Below are 15,091 nucleotides of genomic sequence, written 5' to 3' on the forward strand. Positions count from 1 at the left end.
ATGTCCTTATAAAAAGAGATTAGGACACAGTTTCACAGCAGGAAGACCATGTGAGGACACAAAGAGAAGACGCCACCTGCAAGCCAAGGATGGAGGCCACTGAAGAAACCAACCCTGCGACACCTTTATCTTGGACTTGTGGACTCCAGTTTCTGTTATCTAAACCACCCAGTCTGATACTGCATATATTAGCCCTAGCAGAGGAATAAAATCTCTAAAAGAAAAGAGTGTTGGAGAGAAAGCACTGTTACAGGAATGAGGGAGCTGGTTGGAGAAGCCAACGCTGAGAACGTATATATAAGCTAAAATAAGAAAAGATAAAAAATGATGAACTATGGGAAAGAAACAGATTTAGCAGTTCCTGTTAAGAGGCGAAAGAAATCAAGGTGTTTTGCTGTGGTTAATTATCCCACAGTCTACAGAAGCAGAGAGTCCTCAGCAGACAGTCTTTCTAAATTATCCACCTAAGATGAAAAGCTAATGTGCAACCAACTTCCTCACAGTCCACAGACTCTGAAGTACTGAATGAGTAAGAAGTTAAATCTTTAATTGTAAGACAAAATGTATTTGATATCATTCACATTATAATTTAAGGAGGTTTCTGAAGAAAGAATATGATAAAATATATGGCTCAAACACATCTTAGAAAAAGAATAAAGCAAAGTAATGTCTTTCTTCATGGTTCATTAAAGAGATTATGGAAATTATAGAACTTGATTATGCAAAAACAAAAAGGCCAAGAGTACAGACTGATTAGTCAAGGCCGATGCCTCACAGAGTCATGATATACCTGAATAAATTGATTTGTCCTTGGCAAGCAAGCACATATCCTCATTTTAACTCAGTTAATAGTAAGAATTATAGGGACTTCTATAGAAGTCCAGTGGTCCAGTGGCTAGAAGTTTGCACTCTCAATGCAGGGGGCCCAGGTTCCATCATTGGTCAAGGAACTAGATCTCACAGGATGCAACTAAGTTTGCAACTAAGAATTTCACATATCACAACTAATGATCCTCCAAACTGCAACGAAGATAGAAGATCCCAACTACCGCAACTGAGACCCAGCGCAGCCAAATAAATAAATATTAATAAATAAGAATTATAGACTCAGAATCACAGGGAGTCCCTTATTTCTTGGTGGGATGCTGCATAAATTGCTTCTGACATGTGCTTATTCAATTTGTCTTGTGGAAGACAGAGTATACAAACGGACAATGGCCAGACCAAATATAACAACAGAACTCTGATCCACAACATCTGAGCAAAATGCCCAGAGTGCTCAGAACTTGGTCAATGACTGCCAGTTTTTTTGCCCCTGCCTTCAACTCAGGACCAACCAGAGAAAGCCAAATAGTTTCCCAAACTGATCACCTAAGATGCACTGCTTCTAGAAGCTCATCTCCAGATTACACATGCCACCAACCACCTTTTATCAGAGCAACCCTGAGGCCTTCCTTCCTTTTTTTTTTATATAAAGTGTTTCCAATCCTCTGTCCACTGTTGTGTTTTTGTCAGATGCATGAGATGGTGGCTGACCCTTGCTATAGCAAGCAGGATAAATAAGCTCCGTTTGCTCTCATCTGAGTAAATTTAATTTATTTGGTGGTGCTAGTCTTAAAGACAGAGAAGGCAGTGGCACCCCACTCCAGTACTCTTGCCTGGAAAAGCCCATGGATGGAGGAGTCTGGTAGGCTGCAGTCCATGGGGTCGCTAAGAGTCGGACACAACTGAGCGACTTCACTTTCACTTTTCACTTTCATGCATTGAAGAAGGAAACGGCAACCCACTCCAGTGTTCTTGCCTGGAGAATCCCAGGGACAGGGAAGCCTGGTGGGCTGCTGTCTATGGGGTCGCACAGAGTCGGACATGACTGAAGCGTCTTAGCAATCTCAGAGAACCTGTCTGGCAGTGCAGGAGACATAAGAGATATGGGTTTGATTCCTGGGTCAGAAAAATCCCCTGGAGATGGAAATGGCAACCCACTCCAGTATTCTTGCCTGGAGAGTCCCATGGACATTGGAGCCTGGCAGGCTGTGGTCCATAGGGTCACAAAGAGTCAGACACGACTGAAGCAAATTAGCACAGCACAATTTATTTCCATACATGACTATTCCCAGAGAAGAAAACATATGCTGGGTCCCAGGGCCATCAGCAGCAGATGGGCATCAGAGCTCCCCATAAGCTCTGGAGGGACCCATCTTTGTCCCACTTTATATTTCCTCTAGGGAAGATGTCAGCAACTGGGAAGTTAACAGTAGCCACTGAGTACCCACAACAACTGTGTCCCTGTTGTCAAATGATAGGATGAGCCATCCAACAATTCCAAGTGGTGACTGTATCTGTGAAGTCCTCTTAGTGATTAAGCAGCTAACTAGATGTGGTTCAGTGTCAACCAATCACGATACAGGGAAACTGGAGGTCTGGGTGGTTAAAATCATTTGAAACAAGCTGGTTATAGCATTAGCTATTATTCATTTTGCAACTGTTTAAAAATCTCATCAATATTGGCCTTAAGCAGCCAAGACAAGGCTTAGATTGAGAAAAATCATTGCTCTGGAAACAAAATTTCATTTCCAAGCAGCCTCCCATACTAATAAAATGACCTGGGCAGTTACTTGTTCATTTCCTCACCCTGAAAATGAAGACCTCTGTGAAGTTAAAATTGGATAATAAGGTGGAGTGTTTTTTTAAAATTTTTTTTATTAATTTGGCTGTGCCAGGTCTTAGTTGCAGCATGTGGGATCTAGTTCACTGACCAGAGATTGAACCCAGGCCCCCTGCATCAGGAGCACAGAGTCTTAGCCACTGGACCACCAGCAAAGTCCCAAGATGGAGTATTTTTAAAGGTAAATAACTGGCAGACCATAAATGCAAGACATTCTAAAGCACAACTGAGTTTTCAGCACAATTAATTTTATCCCAAACATCCCTCAAATCAGATTAGCACAGTAGTGGGAGAAAGAGAGTGAATATAATTCATAGTCTGTAGTCTGCCCGAAGGGAGAGCAAAACCTGGGGAGAGCCAGTGCTGGCTGACTACTTCCTGGCTCTCCTCCCACCGCAGTAAAAATAATATAGGAGACTATGAGGTTCTCACCATGGACAGAGATTAATGCTCATTTCCTGGAAGACATAAGACGCTTTCTGAAAAATGATCTGATGCCATTTGCAGTCCTACTTAGTGACTGTCAGACCCAAGTTCTCATCCATAGAAGCCAGGCAGTATTTTAAGCTCTTTTTGGGAGAGAAGCACAGAAAACTCAGTGAGCAAAGTTGCCATCACTATGCCCTATTTTATGAGAAGTGCTTTTCAATGACCTCCACTGCTTTACCTCTTCTGGAGATTAGGGTTTTCTTTCATTCTAGAGATAGAGTCTCCAAAGACTTGACAACAAGATGCATCACTTAGTGCAAAAATCGAATGTAATGGGAAATCCAATTAAGCCCAATAATTGACATATAAATGTCAGTAAAGCTTCTTTTAGGTAGACTTTTGACAGAGGGAGGGGTTTAAGGCCAAAAGAACAAGCTATGTATGAATTGCTTTATATCAATGATTTCAACCTTAACTGCACATTGCAATCATTTGGAAAGTATTTTTAAAATGCTAATGCCTAACTTCCATAACCAGAAATTTAATATATCTGGGAAAGGCATAGCATTTTTTAAAAAGCACCCCAAAAGATGGTCAGTCAAAACATTTCCTCCAAGAGAAGCAAAGAGCCTGGGGAGGTACCTATAGACACTGGATCCCCATAATAAGGTGCCATTAAATGATGGGGCGAGTCCTGTGGCCACAGCTGAGTTTTCTAAATTTGCTGGCATATTGAGTGCTTATTTAACTTTTATGCAGAGTTGCTGCTGCTAAGTCACTTCAGTTGTGTCTGACTCTGTGTGAACTCATAGATGGCAGCCCACCAGGCTCCCCCGTCCCTGGGATTCTCCAGGCAAGAACACTGGAGTGGGCTGCCATTTCCAATGCATGAAAGTGAAAAGTGAAAGTGAAGTCACTGTCACACGCTGAGTTGTGTCCGACTCTTAGCTACCCCATGGACTGCAGCCTACCAGGCTCCTCCACCCATGGGATTTTCCAGGCAAGAGTACTGGAGTGGGGTGGAGTACATCATGTGAAATGCTGAGCTGGATGAAGCACAAGCTGGAATCAAGATTGTCAGGAGAGATATCAATTACCTCAGATATGCAGGGCTTCCCTGATAGCTCAGTTGGTAAAGAATTCGCCTGCAATGCAGGAGACCTGGGTTCAATCCCTGGGTTGGGAAGATCCCCTGGAGAAAGGAAAGGCTACCCACTCCAGGATTCTGGCCTGGAAGGGTCGTAAAGAGTCGGACACAACTGAGCAACTTTCACTTTCACTTTTCAGATAGGTAGATGACGCCGTGCTTATGGCAGAAAGTGAAGAGGAACTAAAGAGCCTCTTCATGAAGGTAAAAGAGGGGAGTGAAAAAGCTGGATTAAAACTCAACATTTAAAAAACTAAAATCATGGCATGCAGTCCTATCACTTCATGGCAAATAGATGGGAAAACGATGGAAACAGTGACAGACTTCATTTTCTTGGACTCTCATGAGCAACTCTCCCATGCTCTCAACTGTTTTTGCTAGCCAATAAAAATATACCCCATTCCTAACAGTTCTATCATCCAGTAGACCTACTACTCAGTAATCTCCATATCTGCTTTCTGGCCTCACAGTCGAAAAATAACACATTTCCTTCCAGATTTCATATACTCCATGTATTTTCTTCTCTGTTCCACATCTCTCATATTATTCTCTTTGCTGATAAGGAAAGACCAAAATATTTTTATTTAAACATCTGCAATCAGAAAATACTGTCATATCATATAAATTTTTCATGCCTAGATATTTACTCATCCGTTTTCCTGAAAGACCCAATAAAATAGTCAAAGAGCCACAGTCTATTTTAAATTAAAATGCATTGCTTTAAGGGCTATTTGACATGCAGTAATTATTTACATAGTCTTCTAGTGAAGCACAGAAATTGCTAATGTCTCTGCCCTTGAAGGAAATGAACCGTACAAAAATTCCAAGCAAACATGATCCAACTGTTCACACAAAAGACAGACTGCATAAGAAATGCATTGTGTCTCTACCCAAATTTCCCCTCGACTTGCCACAGATCAGCATGTGCTTCACCTCTTTTAGCATCAATTAAAATCATAAAGCAGATGAACTTTTCAGCAGAGGATAGACATGCCCTCTCCACAGATGGTCAGTATCACATGTCCCAGTAATGGCTGGACACGCCAAGAGAGTAACGTATAAAAATGGTAGAACTCAGAGTACTTCAGCTCCACTCACTCTATGTTTAGAACTGCCTCTCAAGATGGATTTCCTTCATAGGAATGGAGTGCTCGTTATTCAGCATTTGCAGAAGGACTACCGAGCTTACTACAATTTTCTAAATTTTATGTCCAATGTTGGAGATCCCCGGAATATCTTTTCTATTTATTTTCCACTTTGGTTTCAACTTAATCAGACAGTTGGAACTAAGATGATATGGGTAGCAGTCATTGGGGATTGGTTCAATCTTATTTTTAAATGGTAAGCCTTCTGTTTTGTTTCATTCTTCATAAAGCTTCTTCTTAAATTTGTAGCTTTGGCTTAATGATCACATTTCAGACGTGTATAGTTTTACTTGGAAAATCTTTCAAACATACCGGTTAATTTGAAACACCTATTCGTAAACAGAACTTACAAAAAAGCATAGGAGTCTATACTTTATCTGACTTAGAAGTAAATTCCAAAAGCCTATAACATATATGGTGTGATTAACCAAGAAGTGAGTTAAACAAATTGCGCCATAATGAAAAGATTAATAATTCCAAGGACCACTTTGATATTTCAGTCTAAGTATCCAAAGCACCGAAAGACTTCCCTTGCAAGGGAAAACGTCCATGTTTTTATTGGAAACTAGGATGCCAAAACTCCATGTGACTCATCCTCTATAACGAGAGACAGAGCAGAACTTAAATTCTTTCAAAGTCTCTCAATAATGAGCTTTCCTCCTCAACAGTCTGCTTGAGTCATTTTTATAGGAGAAAATAGCTAGTCTCCAATTAAGTAACAACTGTGTGTTTAAACATACATGCATATTTATATTTCTTTAAATACAGGATATTATTTGGTCATCGGCCTTACTGGTGGGTCCAAGAAACTCAGATTTACCCAAATCACTCAAGCCCATGCCTTGAACAGTTCCCCACTACATGCGAAACAGGTCCAGGTAAGCTATTAAAGCAGCCTCAGGTTTTTAAAGATATTCTAACAGATAGCCATTGTATATGATTATCATCTAATAACTGTATAATATCATAGAGGGTTTTAAAGAAAATGGCATGGGTGAGGATGCTAAAAGTTCATAAACAAAAATTGCTAGTGAAAAGGGTAAAACTTATTTATGAGTAAGAAAATTTCATTTTTTTAAAATTTGTAAAAGGATAAGTTAAGAGAGTATTCCCCAAATGATTTTATTCTTGGCATTTTTTTTTTTTTTGGAAGAAGGTCATGGTTTGATATAGAAACAAACAAAAGACAATTAACTAGAACACATTTTTTAAAAAACTATATGAAAGTACTGGAAATGCTGATTTATCTGCTGCTGTGCACCTTTCAAAGTTATTATAGATCTTCTGAGAATCGCATTAATGAGACAGTAGACAGGGTTTCTGTAAGAAAGGTAAGGACTTCCTGGTATTACTATTGCCTACCGAAATTCTCTTTAATTGTAGAGTTATTTCTTTCCACTTTGCCTTTTCTCTTGTGTATACAGTATATAAGTAGACTTCTTGGTCCACTCTCTCATAAGAAAGATTTTGTATGAGAATAAAATCTTTACTATGAGAGTTGAGTTTAAGATTATAAAAAGTTTTAAATATATATATCTAAGGTAAATTGCATATTGTTTTAATTTGTAAGATAATGTTATAGTGTGCCTCCACACAATTTGTTACATAGCCTAAAATTCTTGGCATTTGACATCCTGAGACTAACCTTGAATACAGAGAATGTGTAAGTTCCTAATAAGTTTTTGGAATATCTTTTTTTTTTGCTACCAAAAAAGCAGGCATCCATCTGTTAAAATACTATATAACAGTACTATATAGTACTACACTATTAGTTATTTAATATCTGACTCCTCCAATAGACTGTGCATTCCATCAGGTCAGGGACGGTATGCATTTTATCTTTGTGAAGACAATGCAGGATGGAGGGATGGATGGTAGTATTTTATTTGGGACAATTAAAATGCTACTTTGGTTTATCCCAGAACTTCCCAGCACATGCTCTGTCTTACGAGACATTTTCTGGAAAAGAAGAAAAGAAATACCACATTTTACATTCACTCCTTGAAGTTTTCCAACGCATGAAACATATAAAAAGCCCTGACAATTTCTGTTTAAGAAATCGATTTGAAAGAAAGAGATCCATAAGTCATAGATTTGTCTTTATTTAACTTGGTGTTTTTCAAAAAGAGACTGATGTTTAAGCTCAATGAATCTCCACTTGGTAAAAACTCAAGGAGTACGTGAAAACAAAGTGATTTTTAAAAAAAGATCTAGCGACATGGGAAAGACATTCTGGGAGTAGAAAGTCTTCCTGTCTGCAGACTTATTCTGCCAGGATTGATGCCACTTTGTAGCTTCCCTTTTCCTTTTAATGACAAAGACTCCTAGTGCAGCAACCAGTCACAAGATGGGCATAGGGGTAGCTAGTACATAGCAGTTAGTTGGTAAATCAGACACAGCAGTGATAGCTTTAAGATGTTTGACTTTTCAGCCCAAGGAAAATAAGTTGATTCAAGATTCAATCCAAGTACTTCAATTTTGTCATCAGTTAAAAACAATTAGATATGAAGAATGACTAAGGATGTGGCAGATTTTTTGATGCAACAGCCTGAGTTCTTAATTAGACTTGAACATTTTGATTTCTGGACTTCAATGAACTTGAATAACCTAGGGAAATTTTTTTAAATACTATTTGACTCGATTTTGACTCAATTTTCTTTATTTCTACCAATTGCTAAACATTACATATAGCCTATGTCCTACGGCTTTTTTCTGAGTTCTTTGTAATATTCATGGCTAATATGCTATTCTATTGTCCACTTTTGATGGTTGCACTCTATTAAGCACCTTTCCAATGGACTGCCACTTTCTTGTTGCAGGAAGCCCGTCTGGCCATGCGATGGGTTCATCATGTGTCTGGTACGTCATGGTGACAGCAGCCCTGAGCCACACCGTCAGTCAGATGGATAAGTCTTTTATCACTCTGCACAGGTCAGCTTTGCTCCAATCTCTGTGGCACTGGAACATGACAGTTTTAAACACAGAATGTCTGTTTAAAAATTCAGTTTAGTGTATTTTTAGTTATTGAAATGTGCTTATTCAGTTCTATCATAGCCAATATAGCAAAATGAATAGATTAATATTTTGCTTTAAGATAACACCCTAATTAGCTCACAATGGTTACCACATTACAGGGTTGGAAATGTTTAATTGATTAATGACTTTTTAAATGTGCCTTTGGGGTTCCCATAATACTATACTCACTCACTTTAGTAGTTCATAAATAAGTCATCTAAAATTATATAAGGAAGTATTTTTGCATGCATTTTTCCTTACTTTAAGATTAAACAGAAATTTTTGAGAAGCCTCATTCCCCTTGAATGCATTGGTTACTTTAGTATAATTATGCTTTCTTCTTTGAATAACTAATGATTTTGACATAAATAACATATATTCTAGCTTTAAATATTATGCAATCTTTTAATTAAAAACCATCCAGAAGCAAACTTAAATTCTAATGTGAGTAGATTTAATGTTAGTAGATTCATAACATTCTGAAAGGCTTAGACCTTTAAATTATTCAAAATTTTTATACTTTTTCCTTCTTTTCTTTCCTGATATACTTTAACTATCATTAAAACAATTTTGAGCATCACTTTAATCATAAATTATTAGGCAGTCTGAGATAAGATTCTCCAGGTAATTGCATAAAAGATACTATAAGATACACCATTACATGGAAGTTCTTTATAATAAAGAATTTCCAAGGTCCATCTCATATTCCACTTTTTAGAGTAATATCGGGTAATATACAAAACAAATAACCAAAGGAATTTGGGCATCTTTAAAGTTTATCCTAATGAGACTATGCCTTAAGGTATTCATTATCCAATCCAAAACAACAATGGTAAAAACATGTAATTTTAAAAAATTAGCATTTTCTATCCATAGACAATTTTTCAAAGTAAGAATCTAGATAAGCCCTGCCTTTTCTCTGTAGTTCATTTTCTCCTCCAGTTCTCAAACCTGGAAAAGTATTTGTTTCTTCTAAAAAAAAATTCTCAACTCTTCTTTGATTCTTATAACTGCAACATTTCATTGATCCATCAAAATGTACTGAGTGCCCACACCTTGCCTAAATATTACCACATCCTTGCTGATCCTTCTTCCATATGGACAATCCCTGCTTACTTTCTCTTTGAAAGTCTTGTTTCTCTCTATTCCTTAACTTTCCAATATCCAAAATTTAGTCCAATTATCAGGGACAAATCATTCAGAACTGTCAAGGATTCCTCGAACTAATTATTGCTAATTTTTTTATTAAAATGATGAAGATTGCTTGGACTTAAATATTTTTATGAGTTTTCTGCATACTACTGCTTCTAATTCAACATATATAACCCATAGGTCACTTTCTGTTTCTTATTTTCTACATGTCAAAAACCAAGGAACCAGGACTCTTGAGAGCTTGAGAATCTTGAAATTAAACCCAATGAAAACTTGCCCTTGATGGAATGCCTGTGTGCTTTTCATCAGATTGGTAGCTGCCTCTTCTGTGAGTTTTCTTCAAGCAAAGAGACGTTGAGAGAGGAAAGAGGAAGCACATATGACAAGGAGTTAAAATATATATAATTTATTCTAGATCACTGTAGATATTAATAATTCCCTCAAACTTGAATTTCCCTTCATTAGAATAATTATCAGGACACCAAGTTGGTTTCTTTTTACAGCATTTAGTAAAATTTCACAATATAGCCTAGCACTGGTTCAGTTTAATGCATCGATAAATATAGAAACATCTGTTAAAACATTTGAAATACTATGGAGTGCAAAAAAATTGAAAGACCCTCTAGAATTATGATATTACATCACAGTTAGAAGATTCCTCTGTGAATGTCAACCCCTCACCCATTTTTATGAGTGATACGATTCCTTTGCTTTTTATGCTTTTCTCTATTTTTCCATCGTAGACTGACTTGGTCATTTCTTTGGAGTCTTTTTTGGTTGATTCAAATCAGTGTCTGCATCTCCAGAGTATTCATAGCAACACATTTTCCTCATCAAGTTATTCTTGGAGTAATTGGTGGTAAATATGATCACTTACCTTTTGTTGTATCATTGAAAGCTTTAGTGTCCTTTGTTTTATGTTGTCAGATTCTCCCTGCTAATTGATTTCCCCAGACTCAGGTAATTATATCAAGCCACTGATACTTAATGCTGCCCTAGGAGCTTAAGCGGTTCTTCCTATCTCTCAAATTCTCCATACTAGCAATGGCACATTCTCACTCAAAAGTATAAGTGCATAACCTCTTGGTGACACGGTTGGGCTTCTCTAAAGTGTGACTAGTGCTAAGTTCAACTCCCGAACCACCACGAAGGACAGTGTGCTTGTGTCTTGGTTTGGGAGACTTAATAATGCCTTCCAACCTGCACACCATGTTACTCTCTCGGAAACACCTGCAGTGATTATTACCTAACTGTGGACTTCATTCAGCAGCTGCTTTGTATTTCTACCAGCATTCACAATGATCGAGTTTCCGCTTTTCAACTCCACATATCTTTCAAAGGCTGTCTACATGAACTGGCTGTGGCAATTGAAATATTAATTGCAAGCACCTACATCAGTTCTCCGGAGAAGGCAATGGCAACCCACTCCAGTACTCTTGCCTGGTAAATCCCATGGGCGGAGAAGCCCGTAGGCTGCAATCCATGGGGTCGCTAAGAGTCGGACAGACTGAGCGACTTCACTTTCACTTTTACTTTCGTGCACTGGAGAAGGAAATGGCAACCCACTCCAGTGTTCTTGCCTGGAGAATCCCAGGGACGGCGGAGCCTGGTGGGCTGCCGTCTCTGGGGTCGCACAGAGTCGGACACGACTGAAGCGACTTAGCAGCAGCAGCAGCAGCAGATCGGTGCTCTGCCTATAAAGTGGGTTGTCACTCAGTGCCCTGGACTCCTGAAAGATCCCCCCGGTGCTAATGTGGATGGGTAAAAGACCATGGGAAAAGTGAGATTTCAGTTACTGCCTTAAAAAGCAGGCTTTGGAAAATGGATAGAACCTAGGTTTCTATAGCCCTTTATCATTGAAAATTGTGGCTAAATTCTTTAATGCAGACAGGAATGATTCCTGGGAGTCTCAAAGGCACACAGTTCTGTTCATTGTTGCTTTCCAATCCCCAGGCGTCCTGGTAGCGGAGGTCTTTGAAGACACTCCAGGTATCCAAACAGCCAGCCTGAGCACATACCTGAAGACCAACCTGTTCCTCTTCCTGTTTGCACTTGGCTTTTACCTGCTTCTCAGACTTCTTGACATTGACCTGCTGTGGTCTGTGCCCATAGCCAAGAAGTGGTGCGCCAACCCCGACTGGATCCACATTGACACCACACCTTTTGCCGGACTTGTGAGAAACCTCGGAGTCCTCTTTGGCTTGGGCTTTGCCATTAACTCAGAGATGTTCCTCAGGAGCTGTCGAGGAGAAAACGGCTACAGGCTGAGCTTCCGGCTGCTCTGTGCCCTGGCCTCGTTGACCACCCTGCAGCTCTACCATTTCATCAGGATCCCCACTGACACCGAGTATTTGTTTTACGTGCTGTCTTTCTGTAAAAGTGCGTCCATCCCACTGACTGTGGTTGCCCTGATTCCCTACTGTATTCATATGTTAATGAAACCAAGTGCAAAAAAGCTTAATTAGAATTGTGTGGAGGGCTAATGCCTGTGGCCCCAGGATGACGCTACCCCATCCTCACATAGGACCAACAGGGCAGAGAGAAACTGGAGGCTTCCAGTTGGAGGTCACAAATGGCAGCCATAAGACCCAGTCCATTCAAATATATGTTTAGTTTGGCCTTCAGAGTTACCTGTGTCCCCCCGTCTTTTAGAGTATATGTTAGTCAATCATTCCTGTTTAACTTTTTGTGACCCCCAGGGATGGTAGCCTGCTAGGCTCCTCTGTCCATGGAATTCTTCAGGCAAGAATACTGGAGTGGGACCATTCCCTTCTCCAGGGGATCTTCCCCATCTAGGGTTTGAACCCTGGAACTCCTGCATTGCGGGCAGATTCTTTACCCCTGAGCCCCCAGAGAAGCCCTAATTTTCGATTAGCTGCCAATATTTTAAAACCAGGATATTTGACATAAAAGTTTGAATTTCTGTATTTTCCTGAGTAATCTGACTGTGTGGTCACACAGGGCCTGCATTCCCACCTGGAGACAATCCACTGTAGCTGACTGTCACCAGAAGGAGACAGGCACTCTGCATGCTGACTGTCACCAGGAGACAGGCACTCTGCATGCTGTCGCTGTTTTCAGTACCTCAGAGAACCACCAGTATCAGAAAACTTTATCATCTTAAAGTCAGGTTGCTTCTGGCTCCTGTGGGCATTTTAATGGCAGTCAGATCTGATCCCCTCAGTGATTAGATACGGAAATGGAGGTTTATTCAGATGAAAAGACTCACTGTTATCACACCACCATCAGAACACTAGAACCCAATCTTCTGACACATATTTGAATGACACTGTATTTTGTTTCTTCAGGAGGTAAAAATCTACAGGAATGAATGCTTTTACATAGGTTCTATGATGTTTGCCATGTAAGTCGGTAATTTTTCCAGAAATGACCTTAAACTATCATGTCCTGTTTGACTATATCAGGTATGCTGGGTACGGATGGGGCCAGCAGTAGCTCGAGTTATGGTTACGTATCCACAGGGAAGAAAATAGGCTGGGTTACTTTCTGGGCTTGAATCTCTTCTTAACTCTTGGTCTCTGTTTTATGGTAGTGTTTTCCAACATTTTAATAAACTCTTCTGAAGACTCTCTGCTTAGAACATTATTTACTCCACCCCAGAGGTTTATCTCTTCATTATGTCATCGTTACATGTTATTTTTAGGAGCTAATCTTTCAAAACCAGGGAAATTGAGTGCCTTCCTGTAGGTCATGTTCTAACCCAGGAAAATTGTGAAATGCTTATATTTATTAGTTGAGTTCTGCATATACTGAACTGTGATGAAAATATACAGCTTTACTTTAGAAAGTTATTATTGGTGGAGTGCTCACATACTAAAAGTTTTTCAGTAAATTTCTTTCCCCTTCATTGGGCCTAGAAATTTTAAACTTTAAGTTGATAACTATTTCATTTCAATCAAGTACATTCTGAGTCAGATTTTGCTACATATTGTAGTGACCTGCCACAATGCTTTATGTAACTCTTCTGAAGAATACCAATATATGAATTATTTTAGATATTATATTAAATAATCCACAAATATGTATGAAAACACCAGTTCTAGCAAGTGCTATTTGACAAAATATTAGATGAGGCTAACAAAACCTCTCAAAATCAAAGTAATTATTTGTCCCTTTCTAAGTGTACTAAGTATAAGCTGTTACTTTTACAAAACACAATTTGTGATAGCTTTTGTTTAGAAAGGTAACTGAACTTGGTTTCAGAGGTTGAGTGATTTCTAAGCAAGAAGGTGAGGATGATGAATGATTATGTTAAGAAGGAAAATTTTCCCAAGTCAGTGGGGGCTTTGGGTGAAAGAGAGCAATATGATCCTGAAGACGTTGCCCCTCGTTCATCAGTTCAGTCCCTCCCATCTCACCCCACTCTTGGTCAGTAGAAAGTCACACCTATCCTTTAATCCTGTATGAAGCACAGGTTCAATCCCTGGGTCAGTAAGGTTCCCTGGAGAAGGAATTGGCAACCCTGGAGAATCTCATGGGCAAAGGAGCCTGGCAGACTGCAGTCCATTAGCAGAGTCAGACACAACTGAAGTGCCTAAGCACACATGCCTCATTCCATACACCTCTGCACATGTCAGAGATCTCATTCCTGTCTGAGAGCCCTTTATCAGTTTCACTTGAAATTAGTAATGTTTGTTCTGAAGAATCACCCATCCCGACACAGCATCAGCCTGCTGTCACCAAGGCCTGAGGAAAGAGGGATGCTGATACCCGGTGGGATTCTGCTACAGTGTTTGACTCCACCACAAATCCCTTCTTGATTCTCACAGAGAAGTTCTCTTTAGCCACCACATTGCAAGTCCTGTCTGTGGGGTGATGCATGATCCTCAGAAGGGGAATAGCATGAGGTATGGGCTCATTTTCTATAATTAATCCCCAACAACTCAAATCCCATCTGCCATAAAGTCCCCCTGTGATGAAATTCCCCTCTTTGCTCTAGCTGAAGTCTCCTGGAGGGATTCATATGGTGGCGAGCTGCTTTTGCAAACTGAAACTGCTTAGACAGCTAGAGGAAGAGCTTTTCACTGCCTTGGAGAAAATGCCTGCCTTTAATCCTGATGGAAAAGACTCTACTGGTTCCAAATTATTTGCCAAACGTAAGGGAAATTGAGCTCATTTGACTTACTGTAACTTAACCATATATTCAAAATGTCTACTTGGCTACATATTCAAGAAAAGTGTCAACATGAGTTTTCAAGATGAGAAATCTAGACAGGGGACTTGAGAAACTGTCTAATCAAGCATACATTTGAAAGGAATGCAAATTAATTTATTATTGCTGAAACTAGCCACCAAGAAGAGTGTTGAATCTCTTTCCTTTGACAACACATTGAAAGGATGTCTGCCTCATAGGGTTAGGTTGGTGCATTCTCTATGCCTATTTCAGTATGCCAGAAGGATGATTTTTAAAATTCTTATAAGATGCCCTTGAAGCTCAAAGTTGTATCTCTCAATGCTTTATATTTATTCACACCCTTAAATAAATTTGGTGCATGCTGCTGCTGCTGCTAAGTCGCT

At 39.4% G+C, this 15,091-nt stretch overlaps 1 protein-coding gene across 1 annotated transcript; it reads left to right on the plus strand.

The window, feature by feature from the left end:
* Positions 1 to 5,364: 5,364 nt before the first annotated feature.
* Positions 5,365 to 12,018, plus strand: G6PC2 (glucose-6-phosphatase catalytic subunit 2). The gene is made up of 5 exons (XM_040229279.1): positions 5,365 to 5,582; positions 6,155 to 6,264; positions 8,206 to 8,317; positions 10,297 to 10,412; positions 11,507 to 12,018. Exons 1-5 carry the CDS (start codon positions 5,365 to 5,367, stop codon positions 12,016 to 12,018), a joined length of 1,068 nt encoding a protein of 355 aa, XP_040085213.1.
* Positions 12,019 to 15,091: the final 3,073 nt, after the last annotated feature.

The sequence above is a fragment of the Oryx dammah genome, unplaced genomic scaffold, assembly GCF_014754425.2.
Source record: "Oryx dammah isolate SB20612 unplaced genomic scaffold, SCBI_Odam_1.1 HiC_scaffold_27, whole genome shotgun sequence".
Lineage (NCBI taxonomy): Eukaryota > Metazoa > Chordata > Mammalia > Artiodactyla > Bovidae > Oryx > Oryx dammah.

What these genes read in the sequence shown, in the direction of transcription:
- G6PC2 (XM_040229279.1), top strand. Translation starts at nt 5,365, where the DNA reads ATGGATTTCCTTCATAGGAATGGAGTGCTCGTTATTCAGCATTTGCAG. An exon ending in TTCAATCTTATTTTTAAATG is followed by an intron (nt 5,583 to 6,154) that starts GTAAGCCTTCTG and finishes CTTTAAATACAG; the next exon opens with GATATTATTTGGTCATCGGC. An exon ending in TACATGCGAAACAGGTCCAG is followed by an intron (nt 6,265 to 8,205) that starts GTAAGCTATTAA and finishes TTCTTGTTGCAG; the next exon opens with GAAGCCCGTCTGGCCATGCG.